The sequence below is a fragment of the Pinus tabuliformis genome, chromosome 5_1, assembly GCF_031772625.1.
Source record: "Pinus tabuliformis cultivar Carrire ecotype Pingquan chromosome 5_1, CPIR1, whole genome shotgun sequence".
Classification (NCBI taxonomy): Eukaryota; Viridiplantae; Streptophyta; class Pinopsida; order Pinales; family Pinaceae; genus Pinus; species Pinus tabuliformis.
The window spans coordinates 539,059,471-539,080,014 of NC_142305.1; the positions used below are offsets into that span (position 1 = coordinate 539,059,471).

The 20,544-nt window shown below is 36.7% G+C and overlaps 1 protein-coding gene across 1 annotated transcript; it reads left to right on the forward strand.

Annotated features, from left to right (window-relative positions):
* The first annotated feature begins 3,728 nt into the window (after positions 1–3,728).
* LOC149165932 (protein VACUOLELESS GAMETOPHYTES-like) lies at positions 3,729–4,820 on the forward strand. The gene is made up of 2 exons (XM_089431222.1): positions 3,729–4,388; positions 4,425–4,820. Exons 1-2 carry the CDS (start codon positions 3,753–3,755, stop codon positions 4,581–4,583), a joined length of 795 nt encoding a protein of 264 aa, XP_089287348.1. The 5' UTR covers positions 3,729–3,752; the 3' UTR covers positions 4,584–4,820.
* The last annotated feature ends 15,724 nt before the right edge of the window (positions 4,821–20,544 follow it).

Genomic DNA, 20,544 nt, shown 5'->3' on the forward strand with positions numbered 1-20,544 from the left:
ACAAACACATAGTTTAGATATAACAACCATAGCACATCATAATCCTAAACACATAAACTAAGCATTCAGAAATAGATAGCATCACCTTCAACATGAATACAACCATGGAAAACAGAGTCCAACCAACATTACATTTTGAAATACAAAGAATAATAATATTCTAATCATGAACACCTTAATGAGTCTAATGATTCAAGAATTCATTTACGATTATAAAGTCACAAAGCATTGCAGCATGTTAGATGTTAATTAAACACATAAAACAAGAGAAACACAAATATACGTGGTTCACGCAATTTGGGATACATCCACGGAGAAACAGTGAGTCTTTTTTTTATTATCCAACGAAATGAAGAGATATAACCTACAACAAATCCGTTGTAATTTCCTCTTCGCTCTCACACAACCTCCTCTCTCTCTCTCTCTCTCTTAGAATAATCATACACATCTACAATATAATTCCCTCATATAAACAAAGGGTTGCCTTCTAGGGAAAGAAACCCTAAATTAACATAACTTCTACCGTTGTATCATCTGCCTAATGAAAGGTCTGGATTGACTACGAAATTACATTATTTTACAAGGCAAATTTTCATCTATTTTTAACTTTGAGGGTGCTTCCCCCGAACCCCCATCGAGCGGGGGCTCATAAAAATCGTCGTCACACCCCCCTAACAACGATTAAACGGGTTGAGTTACCGCCTTGTTAGGAACAAGGATCCAATGCCACTAAAACAAAAATCTCTCAACAATTAGGAAGATAATCAGGCTCCACACCCATGAATCTCCCACTTGGAGACTAATTATAGAAACTACACCGTTGCTTCACTTGTTGGACAATGCTTCCACTTTGGACCTCGCTATTTCTCATCTTCATTATCATACTTGAAGAGTAATTAAAAATGAGCGGAGTCTTAGTTTCTCCCTGGTTACAACTTTTGTTAACATATGTACAGGATTATGGCTAGTGTGTATATTTTCCAGCTTCAACTGTCCATCTTCTAACACTGGCCATATGAAATGGTACATGAGTTGTATATGTTTAGTATTGGAATGAAATGTTGAGTTCTTTGTAAGATAAATGACACTCTGGCTGTCACTGTATAACCTGTCCATCTCCTGTTTCTTGCCCAACTCATCCATAAACCTTTGTAACCAAATCATTTTGTTACTAGACTTTGTAGTAGTTATATAAATTTATATGCAAGATACACAAAACTTAATAGGATGGCTATGGCTGATACTGGACTGACATGGCTAGTGATGCTGGACACACTTCAAACCACACAATAGTTATGTAGTTGTTATGGTATTTCAGCGTATATATGCTACCACGTAGTATTTTTGTGAGAGGCTTATCGTATGGAAAGGGAAAGTTATCAACTTCGGCGTACCTTCTGCTGTACATGTAAGGATGATATGCGACAGAAAGGGGGGAAATTGTATTCGAAATGGGCCAAATTAGGGCCATGGAGCAGTGTTTAGACGGGTAGTAGATCCATGTCTGTCGTTATTTTTAGCCAATGGATAGATTCGTATGCAGCCAAAACAACGTTCATGACATATCAAGATTGAAAATGTGAGATAAATATTAAATCAGTGATGGTTAAATACATATTATATATAGAGGTAAACCATAGTTTTTTTCATGATATTTTCTGGTTAATTTTAATTAAAATCTAACAAATATTTTTAAAAAATTGAATTTAAACTGTTTAATTTCTATATCTATAGATTTTTCAAATAGTAAATCCATTTATACATTCAAAAATATATTTAAAAAAAAAACAAAAAATATTAAAATTGTATTATCAAATTTTAATAAATTCAAATAAAAAAATTGACTATAAATTAGAAATTAGATTAAAAATTAAAAAATTATAATCACTATTAAAACTTTCCAATGAAAATTTACTTATATATTTATAAACTTCATTATATTTGGGAAAATACAGCGATTGTCCACCATTAAACTGTGAGGATTGGTGTAGTATTTGATTAGTGGAATTCATTTTTACTGGTTAATGATAGAAAATGATAGTTTTGAATGGTTGCACTGGGTTTATTTAATATTTTTGATACAAATTTGTAAACATTATTTGAAATTAAATTTTTCATTTTTTACATTGAGTTTTAGTTTTCAAACTTTGTTATTGATATTATTAGATTTTATTTTCTCTTTTATTGTAATATAAATTAAATATATTTTGTTTTTTATTATTTTTGAAAAATTATTTTAAAGACGAAGTCTAGTTAATGTTGAAGATTTCATTTTTTTTTTATTGATATTGTTAAATTCGACTTGCTCATTTAAACTATTATGTGATATTAACAAGTATAGATCTATTTTAAATACGGATCTAACGTGAATGGCTTCAATGAGTTTATTTAATACTTTTGATATAAACTTGTAAACATCATTTGAAATCTTATCTTGAAATTAAAATTCTCATTTTTTAACATTGATCTTTAGTTTTCAAATTTTGTTATTGATATTATTAGATTTTATTTTCTCATTTATTATAATATAAATTAAATAAATTTTGCTTTTCATTAATTTTGAAAAATTATTTTAAATAGGAGGTTTGGTTAATGTTGAAGATTTCTTTTTTTTCTTTATTGAAATTGTTAAATTTCACTTTCTCATTTAAACTATTATGTGATCTTAACTAGCATAGATCTATTTTAAATACGGATCTAACATGAGTCCAAAAGGATCCAATTTCTTCACATGCAAATTTTTTATGCGCTGATATTATTTAAATGTTTTGTATAGTTATTATTTTTAGTTTTTTTACATTTTTAAATTTTTTTATTTTGGCCCATATGAGCAAAATTTCAATTTGAATTTTGATGACTAACATTGTTACACATCACACTGGGTTGTAGAATGAGCCTTTTGGCTCAATAAATTACATACATTTTGTTTCTCATTATTTCTGAACCATTTTAAACCAGAGGTGTCTATAGCATTTTAAGCATGACTGTCAATGTTGTAGAATTCTCGTTTTTTTTTCTTTTTTTTTGAAAAAATAAATATACAGTTTAACTAGGTCACACATTCGCCCAGAAATTAGTGGAAATTGAGGCATGGGCTTTGCCAAAATCTAGCCAAAAATTTGGGAAATCTAGATTATAGTTGTCAAATTTAAAAAATTTAGGTGCCACAGGTTTTTGATGGTGCTGAATCCATTTCCACCATAAAAGAAATAATTCAAATATTCTTCTGATCAGAAAAAATAACAAGATTCTCTTAAAAAATAATTTTAGTGACAAATTTGTAACCTTTTTAAACAATACCTATTTAAATAAATATATTCTCATTTTACAGAATCAAATTTTCACTTCTCCAATAAAATTCGAATTCGAAACTGGGTAACCATGACTCTGACAAAATAACCAATACTGATTACCTCAAAACTGTAAACTATAAAGAGTCCAGTTCACCTAAAGCAGAAAATACGGCAATGTTTGGACGGGTAGAGCTAAATCGATGTCATTCATGGATTTTTCACTATCGTGATCAAAGCGCAGGGGTAGAGAATGGTCAGTCATGGCGGCCGCGAATAGTCAGTCAAGCACGCCCACCTCAAGAGTCAGTCAATCTAAAGTCAAGTCAATTTAACTGTTGAGTCCCTTGCTCAACGAATTGCAATGAGCATCCCGAGTAAGCTTCTATATAATGTTTGTTTGCCTGTTTATTTGTATGTAACATCGGAATCGGTTGGCCGAAGACGTTTAGAAATTGCAGCATGGCGGGGAAGGAATGGGGGACGAGAAAGTTAGAGATTCGACATTTCAGCCATAGTGAGCACGCCCTGCGCTTCGCGTATGGTTCCTGCTACATATGCAATGGCTGTGGAGAAGTCGGTAATGGTTTCAGATACGAGTGCCGTCCCTGCAACTTCGACTTGCACGAATCCTGCGCCCGAGCTCCCAAGTCCACCCGTCATTTCATTCATCCCCAGCATCTTCTAGTGTTTAAGGAGAAGCCAGTTTTACCCCATGTCGAATGCGACGTTTGCAGAGAGAAAATAGAAGGGTTTGTTTACGAGTGCCGTGGGTGTAACATCGACCTTCATCCATCGTGTGCAAAGTTGCCTCGTTCGCTGCGGCATGCTTTGCATCCGCACCACACGCTTCAACTCGTGCCTTCTCAGAGTACTCCATATGTATGTAATGTATGTGGACGAGGTTTTACTCCTCCGGAGATGCGCTATTGCTGCTGCGAGGGTTCTACGCCCTGTGACTTCATTTTACATATTTCCTGTGCTAAATTACCTGTGGATCCGTTGGAAGAGATGAGAATGCAGTCGATATCGCCGCTTGAGGTGCCCTGCGGCCACATGTTCACGGGAGCCCCTTCAGGAACGGCAGCGGCAGCGCAAGTGAGAAGCTCTTCGTCAACGGTAAAGGCAGCGCAGGTGATAAGCACTTCGTCAACGGGAGCGGCAAGCTCTTCATCAACGGGAGCAGCAACGCAAGCGATAAGCTCTTGGGATGTTTTGAGAACTGGTTCGGCAGTTTTGGGCTTTACTTCGAGTGTTCTTGATTTGGTTAATTCATTGTCCGATGATAACTGACCTAAATCTTGGAAAGTATTTTTAAGTTTAGATATGTGGCTTTGCCAATAAAAATGAACAAATGTTGCAGCAGTAGTTATATGCTCCCACATTAGACATTAATCATTGGAAAGTATTTTTAGATTTGGATCTGTGTCTTTGCCAATACAATAAAACAATGGTTATATGCTGCCACATTAGACATTAAGCATTGGAAAGTATTTTTAAGTTTGGATATGTGTCTTTACCAATACAATAAAACAAATGTTGCCGTGGTTATATGTAGTTTGGGATAATCTATTTAGGGAAGAGATTGTCAAGATTCTAGGAATGTTTATTGTGAAATTTCATAAGAAGAAATCAAATATATCAACTAAATAAAAAAGCAATTTATATTATAAATAGACTATAATTTTTTTATTTTATACTACTGCTTTAAACCAACCAACAAACTATTGGAAAATATTTTTAATTTTAGATGTGTGTTTCCCAATCAAATATAACAAATGTTACAGCAGTGGCTATATGCTGCTGCTTTAGATATTTGGAAGTGTTATGGCAGTTGGTTATCTGCGGTTGCTCTAGACAAGTATTCTGGCTTATACATAAAGCTTTATGTTAAACTGGCTTTCGAACATGGTTGTTGAAAAACCCAATGGGCTAATGCTATATATGAGGGTTTTTCTGTGTTAGTGGCTGCGAGAATTTATGAAAGATAATATCACCGATGCAAAAATATTTTGTTTTAATCAATAATTATGATATTCAAGATTTCACCAATCCTCTTTTTTGGTCCATTCAGTAATCATTATAATATTTAATGAAGTTTTTACTGGACTAATTTTGGTTGATGTTTAATGCAAAACTATTTTGTTTTAGTCAATAATTATGATATTTAAGTTTTGACCCATACCTTTTTGTTGGTCCATTCACTAATGATTATAGTATTTAAGTTTTTACCTGCTTAATTTTATCTGAAGTTTGATTGTTCGGTTTAGATTCTTGTAAGATTTTTTTTGTGTTTTTGGTTATTTTTATTTTAATTAATATTAATATAGGTTTTTCCTCAAGTACAAACTTAGCATGTATTTAGATGAATTAAATGTTTTTATGTGTAAATATCTTTTAAAATATAAAATTTGAAATAAATAATTCTATTTTTTTCATGGCTTTATGGACTTCAATGAATATGTAATGGTGTATTGGTTCACTCTATACATATAATGTGTAATTTTTCATTTTTTAAATTATATTTATGGATCCTGTACAGAGTAACTTGTAAGTCCAATTTTTTTATTATTAGATTTGAGAGAAAATTCATAAAAAAATGAATACCTAAAAACATACCAAAATGTAAAATAGTGAAAATACTTTTAACCTTAAAATCTTATTTTTTTTTACTTACGATTAACATGGCATGTGCATTGAAACATTTATATGGAATAGATTGTCCACATTAAAATTGTGTTTTTTTGTTAATATTATTTTATTTTGTGTATTAGGGGCAGGTTAATTGGTGATCAAAGTAATATTAGAGATCCAAGGTTCAATCCCTCTGTTATAACAAAAAAAATATTACTTTATTTTGTATATTAAAATATTTTATTGATGATCCAATTGAAATTTTTATTATTATCAATATTTTTAAATATCACTTATTAATTTTATATTAAGAATTGAATGAATTTCAAATCTCCCTTTTATTAGTTTTAGGTTTATTAGGAAGTAATTTATATTTTTTTTGTTTGTTTTGTTTTGTTTTTTTGTTTTTGTTTTTGTTTTTTTTTTTTTTTAACTTTCAATTATTAATTTTTAAATATTTTAAAAAATACAAGGTTTAAAGAGATACAAGGTTTAAAGAGATTAATCATTTTTTTTACTTATAATTATGTTATCTTTTTTTAAGGTTGATATGAAATTATGTTACATAATGTGGACATCAAAATAATCTGATTATGACTAAGAGTGGATGAAATATTTTTACCACATTGGGTTGAAATATAAACAAAAAATTGGGTGACCATATTAAGGTTTGGATTATTGATGTTTTATATTGTTTTTAATAAAAAATAACACCTTGGTCAATGGGTGGTGGCTACGTGCATGGAAAAATCTGAGCTACGATTTACGTCCATGGAAAAATCTGAGCTGATCGACCCCGAAGGGAATCTGGCTACCCCAAGGGCTTCAAGCAGAATGGACCCTGTGACCTTCGGAACGGAGGGGCACTGATTTTGACCAACTAATCTAACCCTTGGCGCTGACATTTGGTTTATTTTTTATTATAGCTAACATTCATTTTCTATTTAGAGTAATTTATTTTTATTTCAAGAGGTACAACTATCAACTCCAAAGTTTCTCTCATCTCGGCTATAGGATGTGTCTCTCAGCTCAATGAACATATTAATAATTATTTCATGGTTTAGTTTTCTAGCCTTCTTTTAGAGACTATTGAATGTAAACATATTTTGGAATAATCTATCTTACAAATTCTTGTAGGAAAAACCACTATTTCAACATGTTAATTAGAATGCTACTTTATATTTTAGTTTCATAGTAATTTAAATTAAATTACACTCACATAGTTGGCATAATAGTTATTTTTATTTGGCTTATAAATTTTTTTGCTTTTTAGATGATTTTTAATATCATATTTTAGAAATTTACTTAATTTTTCATTTTTGCATGCTCTTTCTATTTCCAATTTAGATATTATATATTCATTTGTATTTTTATATGTGTCATGTTTGTTATTAGACTACTAGCCTAGATCCATATTAATTTTTGATATATCAACCAGTGAGAGAGATCAAATCTCTTTTCACTTTAAAAGAGCCTCACATCTCAAGAAATTTGATCCCTCTGGATGCTTGGTAGATCTGGAGTTAAGATCTAGGATGGTTTAATTATTATTTATAGTTAATTATAAATATAAATATAATTATTAATTTTATGTGTTTTTATTTTATTTTAATTTTATTGAGTCAAAATTTTAAAGATTACGACATCTCTACCACACTCGGATCAAATGTTTACATATGAGTTAAGTTTACTTATGACCTCAAATATAAAGAAATTTTTTAATAAAAAGGGAAATGGGTAAGGGAAATCATTGATAAAATATAATATCACAATAATATATGTTACCCAATATTTATTACCACCCCCACTGTCACGCCCCTACACCTACGGTAGTCTTTCAACCGCTTGTAGCAAGGTGCGGCACCACCGAACGCTTTCTTTTCACCAATACTAACATTCGTGGACTACGCCTACTCACTCATTAACATATTTAGTTTGTGTTTCGCAACCAAGTAAAAGCATTATCCTTTATACTTAATGAAGCCCATACGCATTCATTATCATCATGCAATTAACCGAGAACATCAACAATTGCAAACAAGTATAAAGGGGAGGGGCAACTCCCCATAATGTGAGTCTGCCCGACAATTTTATTAAGAATATCAGATTACAACACAAGTGTGTCTTGGCCAAACCAAGTCTCACACTTAACCAAATTTTACAACAGAGAGGCAAACCTGCCTTTTACAATACATGTACACCTCTTGCATAAAGGATAGTGCTCACCCGAGCCACTAATTTACTTTACCAAGTCCTGCACAAACCATACTACAGAATTCACCCAACGCTTGGCACGCTTGCCAACCACCAACCAAGATACAAGTCCTGCGCACTTCTCCAAGTCTAATGCGCATGAGATATGCGCACTTCCTTCCTAACTGCGCACTCTTCTTGTCTCCTTTGCGTAGATGTATGAGCGAATGCTTGATGCCAAAATGAACCGCAGTCCTGCCATATATATACGCCTCACACAACGTGCGTTCTATCCTGGCTGACCCTTCAAATATTAACATGAGCGCCCCAAGTCTTTGTTCTATCACTGTCAGCTTGGGTGTGCTCATTACCCATCGTCCATCGCATATAAAAATCGTCGCAAGTCATATAACTCGCGCGCCCAAGTGCGATGGCGCTCCAACACTTAGTTAATTTTTCATGCCGGAGGTGCGCGCGCCTGTCATAAGCCGCAGGGCGTTACATCCTCCTCCACCTGAAATCGTTGTCGTCCTCGACAACATACCATCCCGGTAGCTCTCCACCAAGATCATCATCATTCGGGATGTCGACCTTTCTACATCCTTGCAACATATGTAGAGACTCTTTCTCCACTATGTCCCGGCTTAGTGACCGCTGCCACCAAGCTCACCATACCAAAGTATGTATCTCCATAATCCATGCTCAGGTCCATGGAAACTCCATCCATCTCATCTGCAACATGTTGCCCATATGTGTGTCTCCTCCAAGTGAAGAGAACATCTCCTCAAACCGACTCTTGATGTGCCCCATTCAGCTCCATGAAGCTCTCTTCATCATCTGCAATGTGCCATCCTCAAGTCTTCATAGAAACAAGTATGCACTTGTCTCATCTATCCATGTGCTGCCCATGATCCTTGATCAAATCAGCTCCCATGTGTAGAAAGTAGTTGAGTCTCGGCTCAACCCATGCTCAAGTGTATCACCAAAGCATCATCATCATCATCGTTGTAACTCCATCACTCCAAAGTGCCTCATACCGATCCTCTACATCAAGTCACTCTTCCAAGCCATGCCCATACATGTACTTTGAAAGTATGCATCCTATACTGCATCAAAGTCACCTGACCTCAGCTCCTCAATGCATTAGATCCTCTAAGTCCACCATACATGAAGTCCCTAAAAGTCACAACAATCTCATGTCATCATGAGCTCCATAAACCATTCCCAACCAACACCTCAGCAAGCATACAAGATGCCTCAGCTCCCCATGTAGTAGGAATGCCCCATAGCTGCTCACAACTCCATCCAAGTTCATGGCTTTGTTGTACCAAAGTGCACAACTCCACCATCAGTCCATAAGTAGTAAGTCTCCATGTCACACTAGCAAGTCCATCTGCATAACATTCCTGCCTTAGCACTCCTCTTTGGATGTCCTTTGACATCTCTACAAGTGCTTCCACACAATGTCCTTGCATAGGTCTGCCATGCTCCATGTCTTCATGTCTCCAACCTGATGTCCATGACTAAGCTGCCCATGTAGTCCAACCAAGTAGACCTCATCACAACAATTGGTCATCTCACCCAAGTCTTCAATCTTCGGTTTAGTGAACTCGGTCACTCAACCAACTCATCATATCATCATGTCATGAGTCTCTTCATCATAGCTCCTCCACCAAAGTGTCCACCAAGACTTGCTCTTGGTCTCGGCCATGAGAAGTCCACCCAAAACATCACAAGTGTGTGCCTTCCTCAATCTATCCATGAGTCATGCCGGGCACTTAGCCAATTCTCCATGTGGCTAAAACATGACTCAATCCTCCACAACGATCATCATGTTCCACCCTTGTCTCAGGTCCTTGCACCTTTCATCACAAGGTCACAAGTAACCTCAACAAGTCCTGCAACAATCGGCAATCCTTGCTTCTCCATACAAGGTTCCATCATAGTCACCCATGGTAAGATGTCCTCTTGCCTTGGCAAACTGGCTTTGCCCTTCTCTGCACACGGTCCATCTCCCAAATGCCCAAATGAAACACAAGTATCAATACTTACTTCATCGTCATTGTCATGAGGTTCCTCCATATGAGTATCCTCATCCATCCATGTTGACAAACTGCACGATCCTGGTTCAACTTGATCAGCCTCAAGTTCATCCTCCATCATGGTCATGTTTGCAACATCTTCAATCAGCACGGCTTCCTCTTCCTTGGTAGCACAATCTGCAACTTCACCTTACTCCATTGTCCAACCAAGTTGAAGAAGCTTGTCATCAACATCTTTTTCCAAGGCTTCAAGTTCTTCACAGATTCGGGGCCTCTCTTCCTTCAACCTCTTCAACCTGCCCAAGGTAAGCAAGAGCTTCTTGCCACCTTCACCCAAACTTGCCATGCCTTGTTGTCCACTGTCATGAGCAACCTAGCTCATCAGCTTCAAACCTGTACTTCGTCACGAGCAGCCTTTGCTCACCAGCTCCGACCGAGCTCTGATACCAACTGTCAAGTTGTGTATCAGCTTCAACATACACCGGTTTCACTCGTCGTGAACTTGCTCTGATACCACCTGTATGCCCCTACACCTGCGGTAGTCTTTCAACCGCTTGTAGCGAGGTGCGGCACCACCGAACGCTTTATTTTCACCAATACGAACATTCGTGGACTACGCCTACTCACTCATTAACATACTTAGTTTGTGTTTCGCAACCAAGTAAAAGCATTATCCTTTATACTTAATGAAGCCCATACTCATTCATTATCATCATGCAATTAACCGAGAACATCAACAATTGCAAACAAGTATAAAGGGGAGGGGCAACTCCCCGTAATGTGAGTCTGCCCGACAATTTTATTAAGAATATCAGATTACAACACAAGTGTGTCTTGGCCAAACCAAGTCTCACACTTAACCAAATTTTACAACAGAGAGGCAAACCTGCCTTTTATAATACATGTACACCTCTTGCATAAAGGATAGTGCTCACACGAGCCACTAATTTACTTTACCAAGTCCTGCACAAACCGTACTACAGAATTCACCCAATGCTTGGCACGCTTGCCAACCACCAACCAAGATACAAGTCGTGCGCACTTCTCCAAGTCTAATGCGCATGAGATATGCGCACTTCCTTCCTAACTGCGCACTCTTCTTGTCTCCTTTGCGTAGATGTATGAGCGAATGCTTGATGCTAAAATGAACCGCAGTCCTGCCATATATATACGCCTCACACAACGTGCGTTCTATCCTGGCCGACCCTTCAAATATTAACATGAGCGCCCCAAGTCTTTGTTCTATCACCGTTGGCTTGGGTGTGCTCATTACCCATCGTCCATCGCATATAAACATCGTTGCAAGTCATATAACTCACACGCCCAAGTGCGATGGCGCTCCAACACTTAGTTAATTTTGCATGCCGGAGGTGCGCGCGCCTGTCATAAGCCGCAGGGCGTTACACCCACCCAATAAACAGTGGCCAAAATATGATATTACAATATTATATGTTACCCAATAAAAAGCGGCCAGAGGTGGGCAGAAATACTAATTAAAAAGTAATATTATTATTTCACATCACACCCCAACCTAAATATTACATTTTACTCAATATTCCCCTTCAACTTTGTTCATTTTATAGTTGAGTTTGTTTATTTTTAAACTTCAAAAATAAAGAAAAATTACAATAAGAAGTGGATCTATTGAGGGGAAATATATCTGGTCAAGCTGCCTAATCCCAAGGTTGGTCGAGGATGTTTGGTCCTTTGACCTCCCAATTTGCAAGGTACTTAGCAATGGAAGTTAGGTTGGTCGAGGAGATTTGGTCATATGATCTCCCAATTGGCAAGGTTCTTAGCAACGAAAGTTAGGCTGGTCGAGGAGATTTGGTCTTGTGACCTCCCAATTGGCAAGGTACTTAGCAAAGAAAGTTAGGTTGGTCAAAGAGATTTGGTCCTGTGACCTCCCAATTGGCAAGGTACTTAGAAATGGAAGTTAGGTTGGTCGAGGAGATTTGGTCCTGTGACCTCCCAATTGGAAAGGTACTTAGCAACAGAAGTTAGGTTGGTTGAGGAGATTTGGTCCTGTGACCTCCCAATTGACAAGGTACTTAGCAACATGACGAGGTACTTAGCAACGAAAGTTAGGCTGGTCAAGGAGATTTAGTCCTGTGACCTCCCAATTTGCAAGGTACTTAGCAACAAAAGTTAGGTTGGTCGAGGAGATTTGGTCTTGTGATCTCCCAATTGGCAAGGTTCTTAGCAACGGATGTTAGGCTAGTTAAGGAGATTTGGTCTTATGACCTCCTAATTGGCAAGGTACCAATTGGTAAGGTACTTAGCGATGAAAGTTAGGTTGGTCGAGGAGATTTGGTTCTGTGACCTCCCAATTGGCAAGGTAGTTAGCAACGAAAGTTAGGCTAGTTGAGGAGATTTGGTTCTGTGACCTCCCAATTGGCAATGTACTTAGCAACAGGACTCGACCAAGGCTCGTTTGTTCATTCTACCTAACCCAAAGGTTGGTCGAGGAGATTTGATCTTGTGACCTCCCAATTGGCCAGGTACTTAGCAACGGAAATCGGTCAATTGAGCTCTCCCTTGGGACTTAGTAAATTGTAATATTACTGTAAAGTGGATGGAGGTAGAAAAAAATTATAGATAAAATGTAATAATTATATTTTTCCTAATATTTCCCCACCTCGAACAATTGTCCAACCTGATCATGTCCATAATTTTTTTTTGCCTTCATAGGCTACATGGATTCAACCACTAATTATGTATCTAAATATAACATCAAAATAAATGGATCTAGGCTATTTTAATTTCCCCCTTCAATAGGTTATATTCCACATGAATACCATGACTCATTACCATTGGTTCTTAAAACTAGGGTCAATACAATGAGTCATTTTTATTTTTTTTATTATTTGAATTTTATAGGGTTATTTTTCTTTTGTTATTTTGTTATTTTTATTTTAGTTTCACCTGATTTAAAATGTTTACATTACATTATGTTACATTGCACATTTCTAGCATACTAGGTATTAGATCTCAGGGTATGAAGGAATTACATATATCCCTCATACTAATATTTTTTTTTATTTTTTTTTCCAATTACCTTGTCTCACTATTTAAAGTCTAATGTTGATGGCCGACATTGATTTTTAAAGTAAGGTTATTAATTTTTTTTTTAAATAACTTTACAGACATAACAGGCATATAAATATATTAGCTCTCTCTCTCTCTCTCACACACACACACACACACATGTATATATTTTAATTTTTTTAATGTAACCTTAAGTGGAAACATATTCCTCATGTAATGAGCTATAGAGCACCTCTCGGTGCAATAAGTGTTATATTATTTTTATTCCAATTTCAAGTTATTTTACCAAAGAAGTAAACTAAGATCTCTTTTCCCATGATGAATTTCTAGTTTGTAAAGAGATTTAACTTCATTAGCTTTAATAGAAGTTGGAAATTTTTCATTATTGCATGTACTTTGGTTCTTTGCTATTTAGATGAGTTATCTCCTCACCCCACTCTAGCAATAAGAGACACTATATATCTTTCTTTGGTATGGAAAAATGTAGCAACTTGCTTATCGAACATTTATGAAGAAACTACAAAAGAAACATGCATCTTCTCCCCCCTCCCTCCTTAGGTTTGCCATATTTGATTTTGGTTTATTTAGAGGAAATGGATGTTTCACCTTATAGACTCATGTAACAACCCGCCACCCCTATTAGACTGCCTCAGGTTGTGAGGTGTTACTTGCTAACTTAATCGAAGCTCCAAGGTTGTTATGAATATGGGGTTAGCAAAAACCACATTTTTTGCAAGTCTACGAAATTCACTCTTGTTTCCACCATCATGTTCAACTTGTCGAGAGCTTTCAAGTGGTTTCACTGTTACATTTATATGATCCTAGATAAAACACTATACCTAATTGAAGTTTTGGCCTATCACTAGAGGAAATTTTCATTAAATCGACCACATGGAGCCCCTGTAGTCCTGACAAGTCAACTTAGTGGGTCTTACAGTGATGCCCACATTACACAACCATAAATCTGAGCACCATGGCATTCAATATAAAAAAGGATGTGAGTAGTTGTGGGTAGCGAGTAGTGAGGCGGCATCATGATTCCACCTTGGAACTATAATAGGATTATTTTACCTTGTTAATGTGATCTTACAAGATGCCTCATGTCATTTCTTCGACGATAAGTGATGAGTAGTAAGGCAGGTTCCACCATTAAGGTTACCCTTTGAACCTCACCACAGGGTCTCTCAACCACATAACTCTGTCACCTATTGCATTCAAAGGAATACACATATAACACAAAGGAATATGAGGTAATGTCTATAAGCAACATGACAACCACCTTGATTCCACTAGAAACTTGAAGTCCTAAGGTGTATAACGGGCAAGGGACCTAGTGCCTAGATAACCAAATCAAACCTCATGAATATGTTTTAACAGTGGGATGGTCTAAACGTCCAACTATTGGGAACAGGTCCCCTGGGGTCAATTTTGGGGGTTAAAATCCCAAGTTTTGGGGCTAAAGGCCTAAGTTTTGTGTAGATAATGTGAAGTCTCTGCATTTTGTGGTCGTAGAGTGCGAAGATGTAAAGATTTACTAAGGGTTTTCTATCCTTCTTTTGTATAAGTCATGTCGGCTTTAGAGATCTACCCATGGTCTACAGACCATGGAATTGTATTAAAAGGGAGTCTTAATAGAGTCTAAGGCAGATTTTTAGTGGATAGTTTCCATGCGATGTTTTAGTTATGGGTCTATGAGAGCTAAGAGAAAAGAGTCTTAGCGTAGGAAGAGGCTCTGTAGCTGAGTGCATAGAGGCCTAGGGTAAAGGTTTGCAACTAAGTGCGTGAACCCCTGCAGCTGTGTGCACAGGGCAAACAGAGTATGTACTGGAAATCTGGATTATTAATAAAGATGAATATAATTCTGTAATATTGTTTTACTTCTGTTATGAATGTTGCGATTATGTTATGTTGAATACTGGAGTATGAATTAAGGCTATATTGATGCGCGAATCTATGTAGTTTACTTTGTCATATGAACACAAGTCGGAATATCTGTTTATGTGAAGATAACCATAATGCATGTTAAACTAACCAATACTTGAGCGAATCTGGGTAGATACAGAAGTAAGAGTAATTACAGGGGCATGTAAGTGCTTGATCTATCTATTTAGGGCCCGCGAAGGACGGCCGGAGACTTTTGCAGAGGCCTCGAGGACGAATAAAAGAAGTACCTTGATAAGCCCTAAAGGGCTTATCGATCTACGCGAAGGAAGATTAGGGAAAATAACCAACATCACAACCATCTCAGGGTGTGAAAACTTGGTTCCTGCATTCCCCCATACTGCTTCGGGTGAGACTTCAATCCGTGCTTCGCAAATTGATGCCGAAAAGGCTAGTAGTGTAGGGATTTTCTTGGCTACTTAACGCTAAATCTGGGTCAGCACCTATCAAGCCAACAAATGGTTCCGTTGCCAAGACTGGGATTTGCATAATGAGATGTGTGATGTCGCATCATTGGAATCCAACTAAGAAGGAGATTGAAGACTAGTTGGATAGAAAGATCCACGAATTCGCGGTGCAAGAAAACAGGAATCCGCGATTGACGAAAGAACAGTGGTTGGATAGATATCTATACACAAAGATACACGAAATCTTCTTCTGTTCCTTCCCAGTTGAATTATATGAGTGGATCGCAAAGTTGGCAGACGGCCAAGGGAGGTGGAGGCTTGATGGTCCGATTGTCTGGACCCCGGAGTTAGTGTGGAAATTGGAAGCCTTTGAAGATAAGATCGCGTGCACTGTCGATCATTAGCTCAATTGTATCATAGGAGGGTTTGTGAGAGAGTCTGCAGTTGATACTTTGGTCATTTACAAAAAAGCAGAGCGCCACTTCTTTAAGGGGTCATGAGGTAAGTATTTGAAATCATTAAATACTTGGATTAAAATGCTCTTTTTTGAAAAGTGGGTTATGCAGTTACCTTGATGTTTGGGGCTATGCGAAGTGGAAGGACTTTCAGGGACAGAGGAGGAAAAGGCCCCGAATATAACCTGCTGATTGAGCCTCCTCTGAGTGATGACGAAGGAGCAGCACAAGCTTCTCCGCTAAGCGCTATTCAGTTGATAAGACAGGGATTCCTACGAATACCTACACCGCCTCCATTCTCACCTCATCCATCGACACCGCTTCCATCCTCACCCTGACCGCTTACCCCCTCACCCACACCATCGACACCTCCACCACCGTTCAACATGGCGAACTCCGTAAAGCTACCTGTGTTCAAGGGTGTAATAAACAAAGATCCGGACTAGTTTTGGTTCGTTGCGAAGGCTATGTGGGAAGCTCAGGGTATCACAGATGATCAAATGAAGAAAGCAACGTTGGTTAGTGCTTTTCAAGACCGCGCACTAACTTGGTACATTAAGTACTACACTGATAATCCGACGTCCATGTTGGCCAATATCCAGACTGCGCTGAATAATGAATTTAGTAGACCTAAGTCTGAGGCACAATAAATTATGGGATTCAAGGATATTATGATGAAACCTGGAGAGACGCCCTGGGATTTGGATCAAAGATTGAAGTGTAAGATCTGGAAGCCAACATGAATCTCACTGATGGGCAGCATTGCGAATGGTTTGTGGCCTTTCTGCTGCCTCACCTAAGGGTTGCGCTATCACAACAAAAGATCGGGACCCAGGCAAAAGCTCTGGAAATTGCAATGAGATTACACGAGACACCAGTGTAGGATACTAATCTAGGGGTTCAACAGATTCATGCACAATTGCAAAACCTTTGTCTCGAAATGCAAAGTCTAAAGAAAGACAAAACAACTCAGTAAGAGGCGCACGAAGAAGTGTGGTGCCTAAAGAGCAAAATCCAGGGACATGAAAAATATCACTGCCTGTTTTCGCAAATTATGTTGCATCAAGGGGACCAATTCCCCTGAGGCCGGAAGTTGTAGCAGGGCCAAGTATAGGGCCTGCACTATGGTGTGCTATCTGTCATGTAGCTAGGAAACATGCGACAAACAATTGCCATTTGCTGCATAAATTCGTACAGACACCACAATAGCTCTTCTGCAACTTTTGTTAATATGTGGGTCATGATGAGCGTAATTGTATAAGTTACGAATTAATGATAGATAGGACACCTGCATACAGGGTGCAAGTAGAAATGCAGCCTCTGAACCAAGGCACTAGAGGAGAGTGAGGCGAGTATCGAGGGCACGATCGAGGCCAAGGTGGAGGAGGACCTATTAGAGGTCGAGGGAAGATTATTTGTTACAATTGTGGAGGACCAGAACACTACGTGCGAGGCTGCCTGAATCCAACGCAGCTGTCATGCTGCTATTGTACTCAGTTTAACCATGCGATGGAGGATTGCCCTATATTGTTAACCAAGATACGTGAGAAGGGGGTGTAGCCTCAGCAATTGACTCAGAACCTACAGATCATGAGGGCTGAGCTTCATGAGGAAGACCCCAAGGTAAATATTGTGTTGTGAAGTGGAGTGACGACTAGTGAGGATAAAGGGAAGCAGACCGAAGAAGGCGAGTGGGTCCGCAAAGCACCAAAAAAGGAGACAGGGTTTATGAGTGCTGTGGGTGTGACGTTGACCTTCATCCGTCGTGTGCAAAGTTGCCACATTCATTGTGGCATGCTTTGCATCCGCACCACACACTTCAACTCGTGCCTTCTCACAGTACTCCATATGTATGTAATGTATGTGGACGAGGTTTTACTCCTCAGGAGATGCGCTATTGCTGCTGCCAGGGTTCTATCCCCTGTGACTTCATTTTACACATTTCCTGTGCTAAATTACCTGTGGATCTGTTGGAAGAGATGAGAATGCAATCAATATCGCTGCTTGAGGTGCCCTGCGGCCACATGTTCATGGGAGCCCCTTCAGGAATGACAACGGCAACGCAAGTGAGAAGCTCTTCGTAAACGGGAAGGGCAACGCAAGTGATAAGTTGTTTGTCAATGTGAGTGGCAAGCTCTTCATCAACGAGAGCAACAATGCAAGCAATAAGCTCTTTGGATTTTTTGAGAACCAGTTTAGTAGTTTTGGGCTTTACTTTGAATGTTCTTGATTTGGTTAATTCATTGTCTGATGATAACTGACCTAAATCTTGGAAAGTATTTTTTAGTTAGATCTGTGGCTTTGCCAATAAAATAAAACAAATGTTGCAGCAGTGGTTATATGCCACTTTATACATTAATCATGGGAAAGTATTTTTATGTTTTGATATGAGCCTTTGCCAATAAAATAAAATAAATATGGCACCACTCGTTATATGTTGCCTCTCTAAATATTTAAAAGTGCCAAGGCCGTGGTTATATTTTGGCAATTAGATTTTGGGATAATTTATTTAGGGAAGAGCTTGTTAAAACGCTAGGTGTTTTTATTACAAGGCTTCACATAAAAGGGCGAAATACATCAACCATATCTGATGCTGCCGCTTTAGAGAAGCAAACCATTGGAAAGTACGTTTCACCATTGGAAAGTACTTCGAAATGTGCTTTAGATATTTGGAGGTGTTATGGCAGTTGGTCTTCGAAATGTGCTTTAGATATTTGGAGGTGTTATGGCAGCTACTATAGACATTTGGAAGTATTCAGGCTTATACATGAAGTTTTGTGTTAGCCTAGCTTTCGGACATGGCTGTTGAAAAATCCGAGGTCGTTCCGGGTTCTTCTTTGTATCAGTGGCTGTGAGAATTTATGAAATATAATATTATCAATGCAAAACTATTTTGTTTTAATCAATAATAATTAAGATATTTAAGTTTTCACCGATCCTTGTTTTTTGCCTTGAACTTTGATGGCTGCATTCACTAATAATTATAATATTTAAGTTTTTAAATGTCTAATTTTGGTTGAAGTTTGATGGTTGGTTTTAGATTGTTGTAAGATTTTTTTGGTGTTTTATATTATTTTTTATTTTAATTAATATGAGTATAGATATTTTTAGGTAAGAATTTAGTATGTAATGAAAAAGATTAATTTTTTCATGTACAATTTTTTTTTAAAGTATAAAATTTGAGTGTGATGAATCTTAATAAATGATGGATCTTTTATTTATACATAAATGTAATATTTTTATCGTTTAAATTGTATTTTTAGATCTATATAGAGTAACTTGTAAGTTCAAAAAAATTTTGTTGGATTTGAAGGAAAATTGACCAAAAATAAATACCTAAAAACTTACCAAAATATAAAATAGGAGAAATAGGTGAGAAATTTTAACCATAATTTTTTTTTTTTAATATATATATATATATATATAAAGTTGACATTAAAATATTTCACATAAGATGTGCATTGAAACATTTTATATGAAATAGATTTTATATAGGGAAATCCACTATTTCAACATATTAATACTATTAATTAGCATGTTAATTCATATTTTAATGTCATAGTAATTTAAATTATATTACAATTATATAATAATTCATTGTTATTTTATTTATAAATTTTGTTCTTTTAGTTTATTTTTGAATATCATATTTTATAAATTTATTTAATTTTTTCAGTCTCTTTCTATTTCCAAGTTAGATATGTATATATTTACTTTTATTTCTATACGTGTCATGTTTGTTATTTGACTATACGTGTTATTATTTTTTTTCCAATTTCAAGTTATTTTACCAAGGAAGTGAGTTAAGATTTCTTTTTCCAGGATTACTTTGTAGTTTGGAAGAGATTTAACTTCATTAGTTTTAATAGAAGTTGGAATGTTTTCATTATTACATTTATTTTGGTTTTTTGTTATTTTGATGAGTTATTTTTTTATCCCACTCTAGTAATTAGAAAAAAATGTAACAAATTGTTTATCAAACATATAGGTAAAAAAATTAAAAAAAAAAACATGCATCTTCTCCCCCTCCCCTCCTTAGGTTTGACATATTTGATTTAGGTTTAATTAGAGGAAATGGTTTTTTCACTTTCTATACTCATGTAACCACCTGCCACCCCTATTACACTACTTCATGTTGTGAGAGGCATTACTTGCTAACTTAATTCGAGCTCCAAGGTTGTTATGAAGATGAGGTTCACAAAAACCACATTGTTTGCAAGTCTACATAATTCACTCTTGTTTCCACCATCATGTTCAACTTGTAGAGAGATTTCCAGCATGTCACTATTACATTGATCTGAGCCTTGAGCATAAATTATACCTAATTGAAGTTCAGGCCTATCAATAGAGAGAAATTTCATTAAACTAGGCACGTGGAGCACATGTAGTCCTTACAAGTCAACTTAGTGGGTCTTACCGTCAAGCCCACATTACATCACCACAAATCTCACCACCATGGCATTCAACATCAAACAAGATGCGAGTAGTAGTGGGTGGCAAGTGGTGAGGTGACATCATGGTTCCACCTTGGAAC